At 40.5% G+C, this 23,734-nt stretch overlaps 3 protein-coding genes across 5 annotated transcripts in view; 1 reads left to right on the forward strand and 2 right to left on the reverse strand.

Moving 5' to 3' along the window:
• Positions 1–13,329, reverse strand: part of LOC111875720 (phospholipase A1-like) — a 30,770-nt gene extending 17,441 nt beyond the window's left edge. For 2 of the 3 annotated variants that reach the window (XM_023872198.2, XM_023872196.2), the window contains exon 1: positions 12,835–13,329. In XM_023872198.2, coding sequence (XP_023727966.1) covers positions 12,835–12,892 — 58 coding nt within the window. In that variant the 5' untranslated portion in view covers positions 12,893–13,329. Of the gene's footprint in view, positions 1–515; positions 665–2,599; positions 2,718–3,308; positions 3,414–4,322; positions 4,458–6,735; positions 6,861–7,275; positions 7,380–10,102; positions 10,263–11,084; positions 11,209–12,834 lie in introns of all 3 variants that reach the window. The other variant, XM_023872195.2, reaches the window with a different exon arrangement.
• The window catches only part of LOC111875717 (apoptosis-inducing factor 3), a 190,169-nt gene that overhangs the window by 44,558 nt on the left and 121,877 nt on the right, over positions 1–23,734 (forward strand). The gene's annotated exons all lie outside the window — the stretch shown is intronic.
• The window catches only part of LOC111875722 (phospholipase A1-like), a 16,819-nt gene continuing 15,039 nt past the window's right edge, over positions 21,955–23,734 (reverse strand). Inside the window, exon 10 of the mRNA XM_023872199.2 lies at positions 21,955–22,579. Within this exon, the coding sequence (XP_023727967.1) occupies positions 22,569–22,579 (11 nt within the window). The 3' untranslated portion in view covers positions 21,955–22,568. The remainder of the gene's footprint in view (positions 22,580–23,734) is intronic.

The following is a 23,734-nucleotide window of genomic DNA, read 5'->3' on the forward strand; positions in this document are numbered from 1 at the left end:
CCGCGACCTTCCGGCTTGTAGCATAGCCCCTCAACCAAATACGCTACCGCGTGTTCTAGCCTAATAATACAGATATTATTACTATCATAGGGGGCACTCGGTAGCGTAGTTAGTTGAGACGCTATGCTACAAGCCGGAAGGTCGCGGGTTCAAGTCCCGACGGCGTCATTGGATTTCTTTCAATTGACCTAATCCTTCCAACCGCAATATGGTCCTGGGGTTGCCTCAGCCTCTAACAGATATGAATACCAGGAATTAATTAAATAATTTTCCTGGGGAGTAAAGCGCGGCCGGCGCGTAAGGCTGACAACCTTACCGCCATCTATGAGCCGATTGTCTAGATAATGTGGGAACCTCCACATCTCACAACCCTATGTGCCTCCACGGCCTGTTACAGGGATACCTCTACTTTTTACTTATTATTATTACTATCAGAAGGGTATACACGAAGTCATTGCCGTTACTAGCTCCGTCATGGAGATTCTTACTTTCTCTGTACATCCGAATCAACTTACCACAGAATGGTTGTTGGTAATTTGTTGGCACGATGAAGCTCCCTCGGCCAGTAGCATGTATGGTATCTAAGCCGACTGGCACGCAGTTCTGTAAGGTACAGTTTCGTGGATGTACGATGAACTTTGTCGCATGTCCCAGAGTCAGTCGGCTATGGAAGGAGAAGTAAGTTGTTTAAGTGTTTGAAGTCATCGCTTTAGCACGCGTCAGCATTGTGGCCTATAATGAAGAGAATCTCTCCAATTAGTTCTTTTGCTCTTAAATGTCGTTAATGCCTCAGCAAATGAGCCCGACATTGTAGCTTAAATCTGAATTTTGCTCTCAGCTCTATCAGCTCATGAAATTTGTTAAAGTTGAACAGTATCGTATTTACCTTAAAGGCGCGTCCACACTACTCGTCCTAGTGTTAGTGCTCGCCAGGCTTGTGCTCGTCGGGAGACTCGTCTGGCTTTTACTTGTGCTCGTAAATCTTCGTCCACACTACTTCAGTTGCTCGCCAGGCTTCGGCGCGTGAGGATCCGTATATTTACTCGTAGTGTGTATAGGCTGTAGTCGTATTTTAATTTATTGGCTATAGTTTTTAAATTAAAAATTTAAAATTTGCTTGTCTCGTGACTTGTCATATCGTCCACATTATCGCGAGCATAGCGAGTCACACGAGCACGAATAATGTGGACGCGCCTTAAGAAGAGCGAAACGATTTTTCCTGCATATTTACGCATGCTGACTTTCAGGCCAAATGAACTTTGATTTCGTAGTTTCGAATCGTATATGGCACTCATATTTGTATGCCTATTTCATAACACGAAGTCTATTCCCAAATTGTCGTCTCTCACCTACTCCTCTCATTGGCTAGCCCAAGGAAAAACGGATTTTCATTTACACTTTCCACTGCACGATGCTGCTATGACAGGCAGGTGATGCAACAAGTATTGACGGAGATTCCATTTTAGGAATAGGTTATAATGGAGTCATTTTATACGAATAATATGCCCATTCTCTGTGCGAAGTGCAACTTAATATTTGTAGGAGGGCTATGCGGAAAGTAACCTCCGGCGACCTCTTAACATAACAAGCAAAGAGAGAAAAACGTTATTCTACATAAAAATGTACGTTCATACTTATTTTTTATTGTTAGTCGTGTGGGACTAAGTTCCTTGTACTGCGGCCATTTTCGGCCTATTGTACCGGCCCCAGAAGATAGGTGAGGGTGACTGTGGAGCAGGTGGAATGAAGATTGGCAGGGGAAACCGAAGCACTCGGAGAAAACCTGCCCCAGCGTTAATTTGTCCACCACAAATCCCACTTGACCAGACCCAGGATCGAACGTTCATACTTAAGTTGCTTCTCAACGTAGTCACCAACGGCATCGAGGCATCGTATAATTCTTCCATTGGTTATATAATTTTCAGTGTAACTCGATCCTTATGTCTCTTGTGACACAAATTGAAGGTTGGATTTTCGCCCACAGAGTCCCGTATCAGATGGTTATTGGAGATCTATCCACATGGTAAATCAAGGTCAATATATACATCGACCTCCGAAATAGGAATATATCGAGATTTATATTTTCTAGGTTACAATGCCGTATAGTTCGTTCAAATTCAACCGAAGTATCGTAGTACATATCGCCTTCACATTCAGGGCCTATGCTTGCTAATTGTTCATACTTATATTTTATTTTTCTTATTACTTGGTCCTGAAGATGGAAGCGATATTTTCTTCCGAAACATTGGCTTACCTTCAGCGGACTACACGACGTTATTTCCTAGGAGACAGGCTCTTCATAGTCACCTCGGTGAGAGCATCAAATTCTGATAGAATAAGTGGAGGTTTACAGTGTCATACACCTTCATTATATGATGATTAATAAATTCTAAGGAAACCTTTGCGTTCATTACCCCTTGATAAACTGTTAATAATTATTCACAGGCTATTACGCGATATGCTACGAAAGCATATGATGATTGTAATCGAACTACGATGTAGGAAGCATTTTCCACGGCTCTTGCGCAATACAAGAAACGATATACTCCCCTCCGGAACTGGCCATTCTCCTATTGTCACATATTGTTGCGTAACGCACCTTATCAGCATGTTGAGTGGGTCTGGCTTCACACCCCAGAACACGCAGCTACTTGCTAATGCTTCAGTATAGTAGAGTACTGCCCGACGAAGGGAACAGAAGAACAGGTCTGTTACAACTGCAAATATAAAGAGGAATAGATTGTGTAATAAACATTTGACATAAGGCTTCAGAGTCATTTATAAGTTCGCCTGTCACAGCTCGTAAATTGAACGGTTCTACTAACTGGTTAATTTCTCAATCACACGTTATACTATAAGCGGTTAATAAAAGGGAACGCTATCCCTGTAACAGGCCGTGGAGGCCCGTATGATTGTGAGACGTCGAGGCTCTCACATTTTCTAGACAATCGACTCACAGATGGCGGTAAGATTGTCAGCCTTACGTGCCGGCCGCCCTTTACCCGCCAGGAGGATTCCTGGTACTCATTTCTGTTAGAGGCTGAGTCGGCCCCAGGGCTATAGTGCGGATGGAACGATTAGGTCAATTGAAAAAATTCACGTAATCGGGACTCGAACCCTCGACCTTCCGGTTTGTAGAATAGTGCCTCAACTAACGTGATTCTACCTAAGATTAGATTATTAGAATAGAAATTACTTCCATGAATTTTATTATAACAACATATTTAGCCCGTTATTAAGACCTGTGTTGTTTCTATAGAAATATTTTTACATAATTACATGATTGAGTTGAACATTGCAGTTCTTACCTTCAGATATCTTCGACCTACCGATCTGCAAAATAGCCAGGGGATTCACCACAACCCCACAGTTCGGTTGGTCCCAACCTCCGTTTACCCATAAATCGACATCACCTGAAGAAACAAAAGGTGAAACGGAAGTTATTCAGTACTTGTTTAGTGACCTTTGATAATGCAATGGGAGCCAACTCATTTGCTGTGTACACTATGAGGTTTGTGACGTCTTGCCTCTCTACCTTCCCTCTTACGGCGTACACTGTCTTTCCTTCCGTTACCTTTTTATACTGATTCTTTATTACGATTCACAAGGGCGACGCCGTTACCTTTCGTTTCAAAAAATTATTTCAACATTTATTTTCTCATATTGTCACCCTTAACTGGCAGCACACTGAACATACGTGTTATTCAACAACCTCGCTAAATCTGTTTTGATAATTACAACAGTAATGACTGTTTTCATCACATTGTCTGAAAATTGCGTGCTCCTAAATATATGGAGGCGTGGAGAATATTTATCTTTCTATAGCTGAGTGGCAGATGGGACACACAGTTTACCCGGGGGCGCAGAACATATTCCTCTTCTTCCACTGTATACATAAGAAACAGATCCTGGCTCAGTGTAGCATGTCGAAGTTTGTTATTTTACAGCAGAATATGAAGGGTCTGTTTCGGAAGAGACATCCGCCCTATTCACTAACATATTTTCATCATTCAGCAGCAAATAAGAACGTTACCTTGTTTTCAGAATTATAGCTTGATCCTTTCCAGGTTAACTTCAGTGTAATTATGACAATAAGTTTTGACGCCAACACCAAGTAACTCAAATGTGAGACCTCAGGAGCACTCGTAGGTAGGGCGGCCATGACATCCTGTACTTAAGGGCTTGAGTCCCCCGAGCAAGCATGGGCCTGCCTATACTGAAGTTTCGCTGCATCAGCAGGGAAACGTAACACGGATACGGCTACACGCATTTTGAATTGGTGAGTTCTGCACCCCCTTCTCGCTAAGAAGGCATATCCTTACCGTCTTCGATGGATGTCCCAAATCCCCACACAGGGTTTCCATTTGTGTGGATCGTTTCTGTAAACTGGGCATCTCCCTTACAGAGACGCACCTCGCAGTTCTGGTCCGTAAACAGGAATCGAGCAGGATCCAGTCCTGTGAAACCAGTGAATTTCTGATTACATTAACAAGGGAATGTTAAAAGAAATAAAATACGAAATATTTTAAGGTTGGTTTCTAATCCCACACTTGATTACTAATCAATTTACCTCAACTGGTAGCCGTATTTGTATCTTATGTTTACTCGGACACCATTTGAGTGATTTACGTGTCCAGTTTTCCAGCGTTGGTGATTTTACGGGTTTCTCCCACTCCCCCTCTCATAGATGATTGGTTGGTCCTATAGTTTCACGTGGTGATAGTGTTCGTGCGTCTCGGTGACCCTAAGAGCAGTGTGTGCAGGAGCTTGAGCCCTATGCATATAAGAGTAAGAGGGAAGGACCTGACTAAATAGGCACCATCTACCCTCTTCATTGTGTAGGGGTGGCATTCCCACCCTGGGCTTGTACTGCGAAAAGATGATAGCCTATCCAGGGAACTCGATCTATTACTCATAAAGAGCTCAAGGAATACCAAAAGAAATCAAAGATAATCACCACAATAAAGTAAAAATACGAGATTAAGGGTTTCACGATGGCTGCTTGGAATGTCAGAGGTATAACTCATAAAGTAATTGCACTAAATAGGGAACTACAATACGGAACAATTGACGTTGCAATAATGTCGGAAATAAAATAAGAATAGGCTCCAAAAATGAAAGAAATATACAGGTTTTTTCATTGCTAGTGGGGTGGGACTAAGTCCCTTGTACTGAGGCCACTTCTGGCCTATCGTACCAGCCCCAGATAATAGATGAGGGTGATTGTGGAGCAGTTGGTGGAATGAAGATTGGCAGCGGAAACCGAAGTACTCGAAGAAAACCTGCGCCAGTGCCACTTTGTCCACCACAAATCCCACTTGACCAGACTCGGGATCGAACCCGGGCCGCCTCGGTGGGAAGCCAGCGACTAACCGCCTGAGCTATGGTGCGGCCTATATACAGACTTACTACAAATGATTCATTCAATTTCAAAATACTATATTTTCAAAAGTGTTACACATACAAATATGATTGATAATGAAGAGAACCGAAAACTCACGAAGTTTGCAAGTTGATACACCAGTTGGCAGCGGGAGTGCAGTGCCTCATAAATTGGCGACGAAGCTGGAAAAGAGTTTCTTTGTTTTGGAATATGCGGGATGTTCGTCTGTTACTGCAGTGCAGCGTGCATCCAGAGAAGAGCACAGAAAAGAACAGCCATGTAAACAAAGCATTTTGCGGTGGTATCGGCAGTTTAAGGATACTGGTTGTCTGTGGAAACGGAAAAGCACGGGGCGACCAATATGGTGTTTTGAAATGGAATGAATCATTTGTAGTAACCCTGTATAATGATTAATCAGGAATAACAAGCGAACAACTGACTTCTTCAGGCGCAGCAGTACGTTGGGAAGGACTGAAGAAACAGAATCATAGGACACGAATTGGTATCGCCGAGAATATTGCAATTCGGATTCACACACAGTACAATAACCGGCATTTAAAACTTCTGTAACGGAGTAAGTTTACGATGACAAAATTAATAAATACAATTATCTTTTATTGAATGGCGTCTTTAATGTAGGTGTTCCTGCCCAACCAATCGTTAAGTATATTAGAGCAGAAGGAGAAAATCAATCAATAACAATAGAAGAAATCCAAGAGACTTCTGCTTTTTTAATACTTTAAAATCTACTGTCACAAAGAGCTTTTCAGACATAAGGATATACACTACTTCACGCGGGACTGAGGAACTCCAAAGAAGTATTTGATTACGTCATCTTTATTTAAAAACTGAGAACTGAAATAAAGAATACAAGAACATTTAATAGAACCAAACTTGATAATGATCATTATGTTGCAAAATAAGTTTAAAATTTATAAGTTCTGTGCTGGAGGCAATGAAGAAAAGAGTTACTTGCAAGAGTGCGGCTGAGAAGAGAAGACATTATATGTAATATTTGGAGTGCGCAATTCAGTGAAGATATTGCAAATGCGTAGCCATTTTTGAGATCTGTTACCTAGTAACGACTAATGTAAGCAGAATTTGAAGAACTTATTTATGTGTTATAATTACAGTAATCATTAGAGTGTTATAATTGTTTGTAGTTACAACTGGTGAATATGCAATAAATCGGCTGACAAATCCGAACCCCGTCTTTATACACTAAAACACGTGACATGTTTTAAATATTGCAACGAGCCTAGGGAGCGGGATTCATATTTTCAGATTAATATCCCTTAGTTTCATTCAAATTACTACTACTCGCAAATTTCGAAGTGACTATTACAGTTTACCTGTTAGTCTGCCAATTCCAGGAATAGCCTTAGCTACATAAGCAGCTAAGTGAGCTCCTACATTGAATCCGACTAAATGGATCTTAGATGGGGACACTCCAGCTTTGATTATAGTTTGCACCATCCTGAAAAAGTACGAATCATTACAAGAAGGGAGAAGAAATTGGGGGTTCTCACGGCGATGAGTATAAAGATACCATCTTCTATTAAGTGACGCCGTGTATATTTGCATTCGTGGACTCAGCGCTACGCGATAAAGCGCGCTTTGCCAGTAATCACTTTCCCGCGGTGACGCAATAGCAGAGGAGCCGTGTTAGGCAACACTTCCCCGCTGTGACGTAACAGCGGAGGAGCTGCTAGGCAACAGGCTAATAAACACTGGAAGTACTGCTTTTATCTTCGGTGTTAAAAATCCCTGAAGATTACCAGACTACAAAGTATCACGTCCCACTTTTCAAGGGAGAAGTATATTCATCTGTTGCATATATCAAGTGACATGGTCTTCAAGTTAGAGTTCTATTAAGAACAAATTTTACTTACTTGATTACATGTCTGGCTACAACTCTGATGTCCGATACAACTTGTGGGTAGTTTAAGTTCATAGCAACCTTACCATAGTCCACAAAAATGCCATTAGCATTGACCTGTAAGTACGTCACAAACCAATTATAATACTGTGGTTGTGCGTTCTGTTAAATGAGGAGCAACTGGAGAAGTAACAACAAGGCCAGTAAGTGTAAATAAAGAAGCTAGCAGAATATGCTTAATTAAATATCAAGCAATGACGTCATATGGAGGAATGAAGGTACAATTCCACACGCATTTTAACATAGGCACCAGGGGAAATGTGAGTGTTTAGCTTCACGCTGTAGCCGCTTTACCCCTGGAGAAAAATTCTTCCGCACTTTCTGGATATGAAAAAGTAGAGGACACAGTTTGGGTCTTGAATTGACCACGATGGTGAAAATTTTCTTTTTTCCAAGCTGGAACTCAAACCGTCCTGCCATAACCTAGTCATAGTGCCAACTGAGATATCCCGGAGTGTCTTGGCTCTCGAGAAATTTTCCTGTTTTTATTGTCGGAATATCGTGTCCGTGAGTCAATCCATTTGACCTATTTGAAGTAATTTGTTACCAACACTATTTAGTCACTTAGGTGCGGCTAGGAGGACTCCTGGAGGCAGTGGATAACCTCACGTGGACGGGCTCCACTGCCGCTCATCAATATGTAGCGAGAACGCTGGCCCAGCCCTCAAGGGAGGTGCCTGTGATGATGACTTGTGCACTGAGGGAGGGGCGCCAGCAAAATGATAATGGGACTCGAGACAAGCAGTCGTAAGAAGGGAGCGGCTGGAAACAGCAGCGCGAGATACAACCCAGGAGGGATGAAAGCTGAACGCCGTCGAAATCAGAACCAGAGGTATCGGGGTCAGCCTTTCGCTAGGACGATCACTAAGGTCTCTGCCAAGAGAAGAATTAATGGTGATACGCATGTACATTACTCGAGACGAGCAGCCGTAAGGTGGATGTAATCAGAACCAGAAGTATCGATGTCAGCGCGACGTGAAGATGCCTTTCGCTAGGACGATCACAAACGTCTGTGATAAGAGAAGAATTAATGGTGATACTCATGTATATTACTCGGGACGAGCAGCCGTAAGGTGAAAGAAATGTGATATGACGACCGAACGGATAGATACGTCCATTGCTAGGCAACGGCGAAGTAAGCACATGTCCGCGTCAACACGCAAAATTTCGAAAGCGAAATATTCTATGCGGCATTTGCTACAGAAGGACCATCAAATACGTGCCCGCAACAAAGAATAAACGCGCAACAGTGAAGAAGTGGTTGCATGCATTTTCTTTTAAGTATGCTGGCTGGTAAATCGTTGCCGGTCCTCGCCAACGCAAGTATTCTTTGTTCCGAGTCCCTCGGGACTCATGAACGTATTTTACTCTCTCATGACACTGGGAGCCATACAATTCTGGCTCGTCTTCTATGCGGTACGTGCCGAAGTTACATAACGAGGGCCAACTGGACAAGCCCAGTGAAACGACAGTGACTCGGAGGTAAGAATCGGCGGGTACCAGTCTTGAGTTGCACTGTTAGCAACCGTTACCTAGTAACGACTTGTGAACAAACAGAAGACTTTAGTGTATTCTACCTGTAGTGACCTACAGAGTGTAAATCAGCGAGAGTGTAACAAGATATAAGCGTTCAATAAATACAATTATCAATACAAACTCCCTGTCTAGTCATTAACAAGGTGAACTACACATATAAGGAACGAGATGTTACATTTGGCTTTACTAGTTACTAATTTTTAATGCAATGTATTTTCAATCTCAATTTAACATAGACGCTATGTAAGATCTGATGTTTTCACGGCAGTGACTATGAAGAAAGCAGTCTTCTGGGATGTGGCACCGTGTAGATGTGGTATTAACCGACGTTTCGAAGGAACGTATCGCCTCCATCTTCAGGGTAGAAGAAAAAATAAGAAATCAGCAAGCGAAGCAGTCTGCTTGTACCGGTTCTCACGGTCTCTTCGCTTGTGGATTTCTTATTTTTCTTTCTACCCTGAAGATGGAGGCTGTACGTGCCTCCGAAACGTCGGTTAACACCACATCTACACGGTGCCACATCCCAGAAGACTGCTTTCTTAACATAGACAAATTTACGGAGCGATCTAAAATTAACTTTGAAGGACAAGGCTTTCTTCGTTTTTCTTTATTATTTATATTTGTATTAATGCAATACTTCATACGCTGATAATGATAATGATTATGATGATGATGATGATCCGCATATCATCATCATCATCATCATCATCCTCATCATAATATGAGGAATGAAAACTCTCACCGAAAATTCAGATCTATTTCTTTGTTAACCCTTAAGGGTAAGGCATGAAACTCATCGTAACGTTGTAACCCGTGGCCCACACTTTGCCGTGTCACATCCCAGAGGGCCGAAATGTCAATATCGTTCACAGCTGCATCCTCGGGTCTTATATGTCACATTAGGTTATAGCCACTCCGAATGATTGTAACAAATATTATTAACACAATTCTTTTACCTGTCTGCAGGACTGCAACATTTTGAGAGGATGGGCTGAACTCCGCTTGGGAACGTAAAAGTGAATGTAGAATTGTGTACGTCTCCGTTTTATTGGTAAAGCAGCAAGAGCGTGAAGCTGGATACTCACTTCACTTAGTACGGAAATGAAGAATGCCTGGAGCTATACCTCTATTCCGCATACGTTTTCATGGCTCACTGCCTAACTAAATAAGGACAGGCACAACCACTTATTTCCTTATCACATATTCCTTATATAACACGACAGAAGAAAAATTTCAGCACTCACACGTGATACGTAAACGGTTGTCACATTCCTAATGGCAGACGAATCCTCGGAACTTAGCCACGTGGGAATAACTATTAGTGTTGGCTTCGTCACGTCGAGGAAGTCTGTAATTTTGGAGATGTTTCCTGTTGTGAAGACGGATGGATAAACCGCATTCGAACTGCGAAAAAACGAAAATACTATTACAATATCACGGATGTGCAAAAAGTGTAGAATAGTTCCATACACTAATAAGTACACTTGTAATCCTGCACTTACTATTATAATTCATGTTCTAGAACAAAATATTATAGTTCGTAGTAATTTGTGTTGTAATATAACAGACAAAGAACTGCGTGACATGTAGTCCGCAAGCAAACTATACCGACCGAGCGACCGCCGCTTGTCGGCGAAGTTAGTGCCAACTTTTGTGAATAGAGGGTGTCATGTGGTCAGCGCAACGAATCCCCGTGGCCGTTAATCTGTGTTTTCTAGACCGGAGCAGCTATTTCCTTGAAAAAGCTCTTCAATTATCATCACGAGGCTGAGTGGACCCCGTTTCATACCCACTACTTCTCAGAAAAAAATCTGGAAGAGCCGGGAATCGAACTCCGATCTCTGGATCTGTAGCCAGGAACTCTTGCCACTAGACCACAGCAGACACCGGTATGAAAATAATATGTCGGCAAATTTCCACCCATCTGTTACGGTAGCCGAGCGGTCTAAGGCGTACACTGTCTTCGCTCTCTCGGAAGCCGGGATCGTGGGTACGGTGCTGTTACCACTACAGTAACGAATGCTAATTTTGGAGGATTGTAGTGAGAGAAGATAAACAATGTCTGAATACATACGGGCATTTTGGTAATCACAATTCTATTCTGTCAGAAATAAGAAAACATTCTTTCATTACCGAACCGTCAAAGTTACATAGAGCCTTTGTCCTGCTAGCTATACACACATGAATGCAGTCGGTAACACTGATACGGTGCAGTTCTATTCATACCTGTTAGTGAAGAGATATCTTGCAGGGTCTTCAATACATCTTGGCTCCGGCACTAGACGTAGGAGGGTTTGCCATGGGTCGCCTAACTCATAGCATTCTCTATCGGGACAGCACTTCTGCTTGGCTGTGGGGCAGAAAGCAAATATCAAGGAGTAATTTATTCACCTCAACCTCAGGAATACGGTTCTCTTTTCGAATCTTGAAGTGACTGTGTGATGACAGGAAGGATACATGGACAGTTGGATTGACAGACGGATACAGAGGTGTTTCGTAGAGATTTAGGTTTCAGGACGTGTGCATTTCAAACACGAAATATTGTAGCACACACCCATGAATGAATGGGTGGATGTATTCATCCAATAAAGACAACTACAATGTATCACATTGGGAAACACAATACAGTTTCAAAAAATTCGTCATGCACATACCACCAAAACAAAACAATACGTATACATTCTCTCTGTTAATAGTTACATCACAAATTTTCTGTTTGTTTAGAGGTATTTAGGTTCATACAGAATTATGAGTGTGTACTTCTGATGTGCTCATTGCAGTAAGCAGGTACACATACAGATAAACGAAGTTTGCAGTAAGACGCGTGATTGCATGATCAGTATCTTTGTCCTCGGTTGTGTGTATTGGGACAGCTTCATCTCTTATAAAAATTTTAAAAGGAAAATTTTACTATCTGTTACAAGTCCTCCTAAACATCCTTCTTCTTATGAGTTGGTGTTTTATTATTTATTTTGCAATCACATCAGAGTTCAGAAGGTGAGATTATGTAGTTCTTCCCTGATATATTTTCGGTGTTATGAATTTGTATTACTTTTTGAAATTGCGCTGAAATATGCCATCTTTTGAGATATGACGCCGAGTAGTTTGGTAAACATTTAAGGCGTTTCGGACAAAAGTGCTGCCTCCTTGCTCAGGTCTAAGAGTAAGCAGACGAAGTAAGGAAGGAAATAAGCAGCAGGCAGCACACTGCTTCCTGTTCCCGATAGTCTCTCACATGAAAGCCACAAGTCTCATATTGGTTCATTTACTTTACGTGAGGGAAGCACTGTGTCGTTAATTTTTAATTCTCTATGGCGTGATTGATATATATTGCTGTATTCTATGTTAATTTTTCATAATTTATTTTATCGTTATGTTCATATACATTCGTAAATCAGAATCAGCAAAACTTGGTTATGTGACTATTCCTATGAATTCAATTAACCATTTCAGAACGTTTACAAATCTGTGGGCAGCAACAGTAAACACAAATATTATTGCGGGATACGTAACAAACTGTACTACGATTTAATTTTTGATATAATTATGTACACAAATCTGAGCATATGTCAATTTTGAAGTATATTGGAACAAATACATTAAAATACATCAATAAAATTCATTGTGAAAAAAGATAAGAATTAATTCTGAAAATGTTTATTATTATATACTATGATAATATTTCAAAATATCTAGCAACGATATTAAAATATTTCAATGAAATTCATAATGAAATAAAGATAAGAGTAGTATATGAAAATGTTTTGGTTATTCCATTCGAAAAGAATATTTTTTTCCCTCAGACAACCCGCGTTTCTCTTATTCCCTCAAAGTGACAGATCCACTTTCTGAGTCAGCTATTCAGACAAAGAACCCATAATAAAAATTATACCATCTCTTGAACAGGAAGGAAGGAACACTCCTCCCTGTGCATGAGACTGTATTTAGGTGTGTTTCCGTTTGCCTATGTACTCACCACAGAATGATGAAGAGACAAGCAACAGTAGTGTGAAAAACAGGAGAGTATAACACATAGTGTTCCCGAGAATGTGGTCTCTAATGAGAAAACTTGTGTTTGCGGTGTTGTTGGGGAGTTCTGCAAAGTACGTGTATTACATATTGCAATTTACTTCCTTCCTATATATGTTTTTTATCTTTCTATTCATGAATGTCTAAACAGATAATAGGAAGTTCAGGCGGAAGAACTTGAAACAGGCTTAACTACTGATATGTAAGAATAAATTACAATTCACAACTAACTCAGGTGAGATATAGACCGTGTCCTTTTCTCCGATTATTTTGACACGCGTAACTCATAACCTAAAATATTTTTTTATTTTTTATTGCCCCCCCCCAGCTCTGCAGCTGTTTAGACCTTGACCGATTTCAGTTTCTTAATCCTATGCACATGCAGTAAAGACTCTTTGGACGGAGGAACAGACCGTCGCAAGGCGGCTAACTACAAGCAGAACAACACAAACATATAATAAACGCCTCAAGTGTGATTCGAACCCACGATCCCGGTGTTTGATAGCTCCTCAATTATCCTTACGAGGCTGAGTGGACCCCGTTCCAGACCCACTACTTACCAGAAAATCTGCTAGCACCGGGAATTGAAGCCGGTACCTCTGGATATTTAGCCAGGAACTCTGACCACTAGACCACAGAGGCGGTCTGTCACGTGAGTCAGGATTGGACAAATTGATTGGTCTACCTCTATCTGCATTTTTATATTGGTTGGTACATTTCAATGCATTATGCTACTACAATTCCAAATGGTCCTGATAATTGCTTCTAGTTGCCCAAATTTCAATCTCAAAGCATCTGGTAATTACGATATACGCTTTCCTCGACCAGCTTTTTGTGTGTGTTCCTCTCACTCATCTCACTCATATGTTGCACTCACGCGTTGCTTTACATTGGGCCATCCGTCCTGAGGGGTTGGATTCAAATCTCTATCATTCATTTTAAGCGACAAGCGACCCACCTGACTTCACTAATTTAGTCATTATTCTACTAAGGACACCATCACTGTTGCTTACTGTAATGGAGACGAATTGCATGGTTTGTTCTAGAAAAAAAAAAACTTTTTCTTCTTCTGCTTCTGGATCGACGGACAAAAAGGCTCAGTTGCCTCTCTTTCCAAGTCTCTCTCACGTACTCTTGTCAAGCCATTTCTTTATTCGTTGATTTCTTTTTGTATCTCGCTAAATCGTCTTATTCTTGACCCACCCCAGGTCTCTTTCTTTTAATTTTTAATTTTTATTCCTTTCTCAGTATATTTTTCTATCCTTTTTTTCCATGCTTTCTCCACTTACCTTGTTAAGAAATTTCGAGTCCCAGTCTTTACACTTAAACTTTTACTTCTAATTCTGTTCCTTCTTATATCTGTCTCAGTCCTGAGAAATATATCTGCATGTTCTTTCCTAGGATTTAACTTTGCTTTTTGTCTGTAAGTGTTATACATGATGTCCGAGAATGAGTGCACACATTGGAAATATTTTTGTAAATAAAATAATAAAGAGTGCACGAAAAACAACAAAAGAAGCTTAAATCGAAGTGCAGTGAAAAGGAAAAATGTGGGTAAAAATCTTGTTGAATAGTCCTTTAATGTGACTGAAACCCTACGCCCCTAGCTCTGTTTATTTTCTGAACAGAAGTGTTCAAATTGTATGCACTTTTTCTCGGACACTCCAGATAATAGTATCGGTTCGAAATATGCGCTATAGATTTCTACCTCTGATTGTTTTTGGACATCCCTGTTCCGTAATATTCCATTTTTAATTTGATAAAGTTAGGATCATTTTATATTCTTCTGCATATCTCATCCTCGACACTGCGCCATAGCTCAAGCGGTTAATCGTTGGCTTCCCACCGCGGCGGCCCGGGTTCGATCCAGGGTCTGGTAAAGTGGGATTTGTGGTGGACAAAGTGGCGCTGAGGCAGGTTTTCTCCAAGTACTTCGGTTTCCCCTGCCAATCTTCATTCCACCAATTGCTCCACAATCACCCTCACGTATCATCTGTGGCCGGTACAACAGGCCAAAAGTGGCTGCAGTACAAGGGACTTGGTCCCACCCCACTAGCAATAAAAGAAATATCTCATCCTCAGTTGTCCCTTTTGATTATTTCGCTTTCAAAGAAATGAATTTCTGCACCTGTTCAACCATTGTGTTATTGGATTCGGGTTTTACTTCTGTGCCTACGTTCCTAGAAGTCCTCAGACTACCATCTTCTTCCATAATTTTCTTCGGTCCATATTACTTCACGATAAGGAACACGCGTGAGGCGGATATTTCTAGAGCGATGCTGACAGTTTCTCTTCTACCTTCCACTGATACTGTACAAACACTTGGCTCAAGTTTCCAAGGTAAAATATATCATATGAAAATAATTAGGACTTTAGAATAAAAGCATAGCAACATTGGGTTTCTGGTACGCTGATGGGTATAACTCACAAACCCCCATCCCCACTTCCTTGTTACGACTATAAATAATAGTCATTACACTAAGTTATAGGCCTCAGGGAACATCGTCATTTACAGCTCTTTAGACTGTCATATTCATGTCCTAGACATTCTGGGGAGGCGGGCAGTCCCCACAGCCTGTCTGAAAGAGGTCAGAGAGAGAGAAAATCTCTTTCTCTTGAGAGAAATTGAACCTCAGTTTCTCGGTTATTCAGCCTATAGTAGATCTGTGTTAACTGACAATATTTTATCTAATTTACAAATTTTAAAAGTTTGATACGTGAGAGAATTACAAAAAATTCTTAAGGTCTCCAAAGAGTACCTTAATACTACTAATAATAATTATAATAACAACAACAGCAACAATAATGATAATAATCCAGTTAAATTCTTTATTTATGTGCTTTCACTCAACTATAAAGCAAGTATGAGCAAAATAAGGGAACAAAAGTCTCATGCATACATACATACACAAAAAAAATAACATGTTTTGGTCAGTACGAGAAATTCAGTAAGGGTAGTAATAGTAACCGTTATGCAGTGAGAATATATATATTGCAATTATTATTTCAATCATAAAGAAAGTTCCAGTATAAAATATGATCAAGAGAGACGGTTTCGGTTCCAAATATGACATGTCCCTACAAACAACAGTAGCAGCTGAAGTATATTTAGCAAATGGAGGAATGTTACTTCAAAGCAAGATACTGGACATGCAAAATTCTTTGTCATACCGAGAAAGATACCAATGACCAGCAGATACCAAAAGAGAAGGAGAAAGTACGAAATCAAGGTAAACTTGAAAACGAAACTTGGAACAATGTGATACAAACTCGTGTGTAATATGTTGAAATGTTGAAGTCTCTAAGGCATTATCTCAACTGTAACGAACATGAAGGAAGAGAAGATAATAGAAAAAGTCTGCTAGCTTATCTTCGGTGTGTTCCAGTTTGTCACCAGTTTGAGTAATACAATTCCAGGCAACGGCGACAACTGAATTCTGAATTTTAACTTGCTAAATCAACAACTTCAGTGCCCATTTACAAAATCATCACAGAAAATAAATAAGAAAATATTACAAGCTCTCTGTGGTCTAGTGGTCAGAGTTCCTGGCTAAAGATCCAGAAGTCCCGGCTTCGATTCCCGGCGCTAGAAGATTTTCTGAGAAGTAGTGGGTCTAGAACGGGGTCCACTCTACCTCGTGAAAGTAATTGAGGAGCTATTTGAAGGAAATATCGGCTCTGGTCTAGAAAACCGAGATTAAAGGCCGTGAAGATCCGTTGCGCTGATCACGTGACACCCTCTATCCGCTAAAGTTGGCATTAATTTTGCCGACAAGCGACGGTCGCTCGGTCGGTATAGTTCGCTTGTGGACTCAAGCCACGGAGTTTGCATCACTATGAGGCATTGTTTTGCATATAAGACGTAAAATAATATTAGTATTAGTCTGTTTCTCAGACAGATACTCTTTCTTATTTGTTAAGCCGCTTCATAAATCTTGTGCAAAGAGACTTAAATTTTGCATGGGTAGAGAGAATATGCAAAGTATGTCTTCGTTGTTTCGTTAATACGTATTACAATGAATTTCTGACCCGTACTAGTGTCGTGTCGTAGTAAATATAAATAAGTGCAAATAAGTCGGTATTTTTAAATTAGTTGGCTGCTGTGAATCAGCTGCAAGGACACGTAGCTTCAAGAAAAGTGACCGCATAATTATATGGCAAAAGGCGACTAGGGGAAAACTAGAAGACGAACAGGCGTCGAAACCCATTTCGATGTATTATTGCGTCATTCGTCTAGTGGAATTGGAATACGTGACGTCCCATCCTTAATTCGAAATATGCATCTCCAACATACGAAAAAAGCATGAAAAGGTTTTCATAATACTGTGAAATATTGACTGAAAGCCGAAATAGAGGATAAGAAATATGCTGCCCTTGGTGGGCAAAGGCACGCTAAACAGGTTTCAGCAACAGATAGTCAGGGAAAAATAGAGGACGCGCTGTTTCCTACGATATTACAGCAGTACCGTTCAATGATAACGTCACTCACATTTAAATAATAATATGACGAAGGCCGCGAAATTTTTGCCTTTAACGAAAATTTTGATTCAACGTGGCACTCTGTACTGCTATAAAATCTCTCAGAATTAGAAGGTTCTACAAGTCACATCAAGCTAATTGCTTCTTTTCTCACCAACAGGAAATTTAAATCTCGATAGAATGCAAATTTTAAGAAATATAGATAGGGGTGCCTCAGGTTACTACTTAGTCCAGCACTGTACAGTCTATGTACGATATAAACGACACCCGCGACACCTGGAACTATTTCTGCCCTGTTTGTGGAAAACACCGTTACGTACGTGACAAAGAAACACGAACGTCATGTTCTCTGTAAACTGCAGCGCGGCCTCACTTCAGTGAAGTCGTGATACGAGCGCTGGAACAAAAAGAATAATGAAGGGAAAACTGCTCAGTCTGAGGACGGATTACTACTGAATGGACGAGTTATTTCCTGTGTAAATAATATAACATATTTTAAGGTTATGTCGTTCACAGTGGCTGCGCGGTCTGAGGCATGAAATCTCTTCTCTAACTCGAAATCTGGAATCGTAGGTTCGAACCCCACCCAAGGTATGGATGTCTGCGTGTGCCTTTAATCTGTGTTTGTGATGTTCTGTGTGTAGGTAGCGGCCTTGCGACGGGCTATTCACTCGTCGAAGCCGTCCTACCGTCTGTGTAAAAAAAAATTGCGAAACTGAAGAAGAAGCGAGGCTAACAAAGAGCTATGGGGCCATTGATGAATGGAAAAATATTAATATATTTCAGCATCCTCTTGTACTGTATATATCTGACTTTGGAGCTTTTGTGCCGCCTATGCGCAACGTCGTTCACTATTCTTCTTCGTATTCCCGTATTGAAAATTATATGTTTCGGCCTAACTGGCCATCTTCAGGTGTACAAGTTGTTGTGGTTAAGGATTCTGCTGGTCACTATAACGCGGGATTTTTTACCTTGTTTTAGTTGCTTCTGGTTATTTTGGTTATGAGGGTTGCACATGGTTTCCACAAAAACACCCACAACATTCGAATATGATGGCCGACCAACACACAAGAGAACTCCAGCCCCAGTAAGAACATTCAAGGCAACCACAACCAACAAACCAAATAAAATCGTATCATACATATAATAATTGAATACACGAACATACATGTATACCTTTAAAATGTTCTAACATAGAGCATTACACATTACAGAGAAGCAACCACGTGCAACCCAAGGACATTCAAATAAAACTGATGGTAACCCACATAACCAAAATAATCAGAGGGAATTAAAATAAAAAAAGAAAAGAAAAGCGCTTTACAGTGAGCAGCAGGATTCTCAACCGTAACCGCTTGTACACCTGAAGATGGCCAGTTAGGCCGAAACATGTAGTGGCCAGAAAAGTAACACGAAGGAAGAATAGTGAAGGACGTGGCACATATACCGTCACTTGTCAACTTCGATAGGACGATGATATGGAAACTCCGTATCGAAAGGACTGTCGCCAAGTCTTTGCGCACTTACGTAAGGACCTATTCCATATTCAGAAGTGAACGTTTAAGTACATATATTAAACTTTACGCTTCACAGAGCCCTTATCAGGTCGGTTACTGCTTTAGCCTGGCCCCGCTGGGATCTCATCTCTTGGAATTGCAGCGCCTGTAGGACAGAGTTCACCGATGTATTGGAAATTTTTACAGGAGCACACCGGTCATAGAATTGTAGGTGGTTTTCAAAAATTCTCTGCTTCTATGATTACATAACTAAATTATGCAGGAAAAAGGCAGAAGTAAACGTAATCCATGAGAATCCAAATGCGCATGCAATTGGACAAACGGTAACCATGCGTACGAATTATCAGAGGTTTAAATTTTGAGGGAGTCAAGCCTACGCCAGCTCAAATTACTCTATTTCCAAGCATATAAAGGGTTCTTTCCACCCCTGTTGATGCTGTGACGTCAGTATCTTTCGTTTGACACTGTATGAACAAGTGTGTATAATGTACGCACATATTTATCTAGTTTCGTGTAACAGCAAATAGGATAGACCCTTGAGCTCTGTGTACTCCACCTACTTCACCAATTAATATAACTCAATGGAATGGTAAGTCTGTCAAGTGTTACTTACTTACTTACTTACGGAGCTGAGCCCTTCTTGAAGAGAAGCGAAATCTGCAGCTACTCAAGAACTTCCCAGCATTTTATGGAACCCGAAGGTTCATTACCGTGTTCACAAGAGCCCTTCACTGCTCTCTATCCTGAGCGAGATTAATTCAGTCCATACCACCCCATCCTATCTCTCTAAGATCGATTTCAATATTATCCACCCAACCACGTCTTTGTCTTCCTAGTTGTATCCTTCCTTCTGGCTTTCCCACTAATATCCTAAATTCAATCCTCTTCTCCCCCATTCGTGCTACATGCCCTACTCACTTCATCCTCCTGAATTGATCATTCTAATTATACTTGGAGAAGAGTATACGTTATGAAGCTCCTCATTATGCAGTTTTCTCCGACCTCCTGTCACTTCATCTCTCTTCGGTCCAAATATTCTCCTCAACACACTGTTCTCAAATACCCTCAGTTTATGTTCCTCCCTTAGTGCCAGAGACCAAGTTTCACACCCATACAGAACCACAGGCTAAATCTGTCTACATTTGACAGAAGAAGAATTCTGTCAAGTATAGCCAGATTTAATATAATAAAATATAAATATATCTTTATATATATAAAGGTGTAGGCTATGTCCTGGCTAGTTTTTTCATAACATATTGAGTTCTCTTGCCTAAATTCATATTGTTCTTAAAGAATTCTGGCCATTTTACACGTTTGTTGAAATCTGTAAATCTGAGAATTCTAGATACCCTCGTTGGCTTTGATGCTGTTGGTCCTTTTACTCGCACACCCGTTGACGAAACCTTGCAAGTCATCAGATATAAGCTCTACAGCCATAACACATTGGTGGAGCGGTCTCCCTTTCCAGTCGGATTCATCGTGAAAATGCTGAAAATTTGTTTTTGAAACACCGACTTTAAGGTGGGCAGTAAGTTCTACCAGCCGAAAATGGCATGACTGTGGGAAGCTTTGTATCACCATCGTTTGAATTTGAGAAACTGGCTCATGTCTCGGACCAACACAAACCTCCGCTATGGCTCAGGCATATTGGTGATACATTAGTGCTCTGGCTGCATGGTCCAGGAAGTTTAAGACATTTCTTCAGCAACCTCAGTAGACTAAGTTCTTCCATCCAGTTTACCATGGAAATAGAGTCAGAAAATGTGATTCCTATCTGGAGGTACTGCTCATCAGGAAAGGGAAGACACTGACCACGACATTCACAGAAACCACAGCCACAATGGCCGACATCTCAGCTACAAAACTAATCATCCTTTGTATGTCGAAATAGTAATAATTCAGTCAGAGCAATAGAATTTTTGAAGATTTAAATAAAAACGGTGGTATTCTCGTAAGCTTCAGTAGAATAAGTAACGGAGAAAAATCTAAACTGAAAGACTAAAATATAATTTTAATTAAGAAATGAGGTTTAATATCTATTTTGTGTGGATTGCATAGGTATTTCTGTCGTAAGTCCCGAAACGAATATTTTAAGTATTTTTTTCTTGTGAGACAAATACATATAGTGCCTCTAATTGAACTTCATGAAAAATCTAAACAAGTCTGGCCTCACACAAGATAAATTGCCAACAAAATAGAATTTGACAATATGCTTGTCCTAATTAAATACGTTATTCTGTACCATTGCTCTCTGTATGATATATCATGCAGTGACAAGAAGCGTGATTTTTTTATGATGTATCTTTACTTGATTCAGGCGGTTTGGGTTTAACGCAATTCAAGAAAAAAACAGATTCCTAATGTACGTTGCTTTTAATGCACAACATGGTAGCATGGAGGACGGCAGTGTGGCGTTGAGGTAAGTGGAAGATGAAGTTGAGGAACCAGACTATGTAGCAAAATGTTAGTTCGACTATAATATATATATATATATATATATATATAAATTCTTAATAGTTTAAATTATTAGTTTTCATTTAGCAAAACCATAAAATCTGAAATAAAAGAATATTTATAATAAGAAACCAAATAAGAAAATTAATTCTTTCTCTAAATTGACTTGGCTTGTGTACGCAACCCCTCATTTCCCTTTTTTATATGAAGTAGTTCTTGATTTATACGTTTCTAATTTACCCCATGTTGTTCAGGAAAATTTCTGCAGGGTAAGCCGAGAAATCGCTGTATGTATGTTTGGTTTTCCTTGCATATATCCAAGAACTGTCAAAATTTAATTAACATTCCAGATCTGTCTTCTCACATCTTTCACTTCCTGAGACTCTGGTCGGAGAGAGATGTCCTTCAGAGCATATTGTAATATGTATAACTAGGCAACGGCTCGGTAAACACATTTCCTACGTAACAAAATCAGCTGTAGAGATTCGGGTACTAGGGTTTTGATAGGTGCAGTGTAATTGTAACTGATTAAAAGCCGATATATTAGACAATGAACCTCCAGAGCACAGTAACAGTGAAGAACGCGATAACTCGACTGTTGAAGGAGGTGATCTCTATTCGGTTCGACAAGAACCTACCTTAGGGAGAGAACTGACCAACAGAAGGCAGAATGTGACAGAACATAGAACAGGACAGAACACAGAAGGCAACAGAAGAAGAAGAAGAAGTCAGAAGTGAGGTCTTTAGTTTATGTGGTGTCATCATTTTTCGTAGATGCGAAGTGTTATAGTTACGGTAAGATTGTGTTACAACTAATTGTAGTTCCGCCTGGTGAATATCCAATAAATCGAATCATCTTATCCTGGTTCAATTAATTATTTGTCGCGTTACCAGGTTATATGACAGTATAAAGCTGCAGAAGATTGTCTGTATTGTTAGTTTATAATATTATTTATTGTTTCTGATTTGTCACTGAAGTGCAGAGCAAATGTGAAGAAATGTGCTTATCTTAAACGAAACTGTGACATACTCATAAATTCTGCCATACAAAGAATTGAACTGGATTACGTGCTTTGCATGTTTTTTCAAAACTCATAATATTTGTTGCAAAAGTGTGACTGCACAACCTGCACCTTCCATATTCCTCTCTTCAGATATCTCACTTACAGCTGCATATCCAAATTCTTACATTGTTGGAAATTCTTCTTACTGAAGGCGCCCAGTCTCTTTGTCACTTCGACTCTGTGAACACGTACACAGCTACATTATAGATATCCGTATTTGAAAACCCATGATGGAGTTGTATGAGAATTATACAATAAAACGTACTTATACAACCTATTTAAGTACTCGAATATTTAATAATATCCTAAAAATATTAAGACGGTAAATTTACCTTGTTATCACATTACAGGGACACTGGGTAGCGTAGCTAATTGAAGCACTAGACTCTAAGGCGGAAGGTCGCAGGTTCTATTACCTATGACTTCAATAGATTTTTCAGTTGACCTAATCCTTCCAGTAGGAAATATGACCCTGGGGTCAACTCAGCCCTCAACAGAAATGAGTACCAAGTGTCTTCCTGGGAGTAAAGGGTAGCCGGTGCGTATGGTTGACAATCTGACCGTCATATGTGAGCCTATTATCTCGAAGGAGTGGAGATCCTCGGCGTCTCCCAACCCCATGGGCCTTCACGGTCTATTACAGTGATAGCTTTACCATTTTACATTTTATCACATGACGGTTGGGATAATTTCCATGGAACAGGAGATTGATTAGGTTTAATAGACCAAGAAATACATGTACAGTTTTTGTTCCGAAGGTCGTGGGAATACTTGTACCTTGGTGTTTATATGTTCACTCACTATGCTACGAATATATTTAATTAACGGCCTCCGTAGTCTAGGGGTAACGTTCCCACCTCATGACTCAAGGTACGCGGGTTCAAACCCGGCGGAGGTCGTGGAATTTTTAAGGGCGGAAAAATTCAGGGAACAAAACCTCCGGGAAAGACTTTAAGCCGTGGGTTCCGTAGATTTATGGCACGTAAAAGCTCCTCATGTCTCTAGGAGACCTCTGAGCAAAATTAGGCAAAGTTTCCCGCCCAAGTATTTTCCAATGCCTCCGGTAGATGGGGAAGTATCGGGTACCACTGCCGGCCTCGCTGGCTGAACGGGGCTGATAGCCAGAACCAGTACCGGAAGGGTATGGCGACTGGTAGAATATCAAAGGGGGACGTACAATAGACTATTAGTCGCGGTGCATGGAGAAACCCACCCCCTCCAATAATAATTCAATTCAATTCAATTCAATTCTTTATTATTTATGTGCTGAGCCAACATCCGTAAGGCCAATTATAGACTCAGCACAGTGTATGATAGAAGCAGTTACATACTG

This window comes from Cryptotermes secundus, unplaced genomic scaffold (assembly GCF_002891405.2).
Source record: "Cryptotermes secundus unplaced genomic scaffold, Csec_1.0 scaffold590, whole genome shotgun sequence".
In the NCBI taxonomy this organism is placed as follows: Eukaryota; Metazoa; Arthropoda; class Insecta; order Blattodea; family Kalotermitidae; genus Cryptotermes; species Cryptotermes secundus.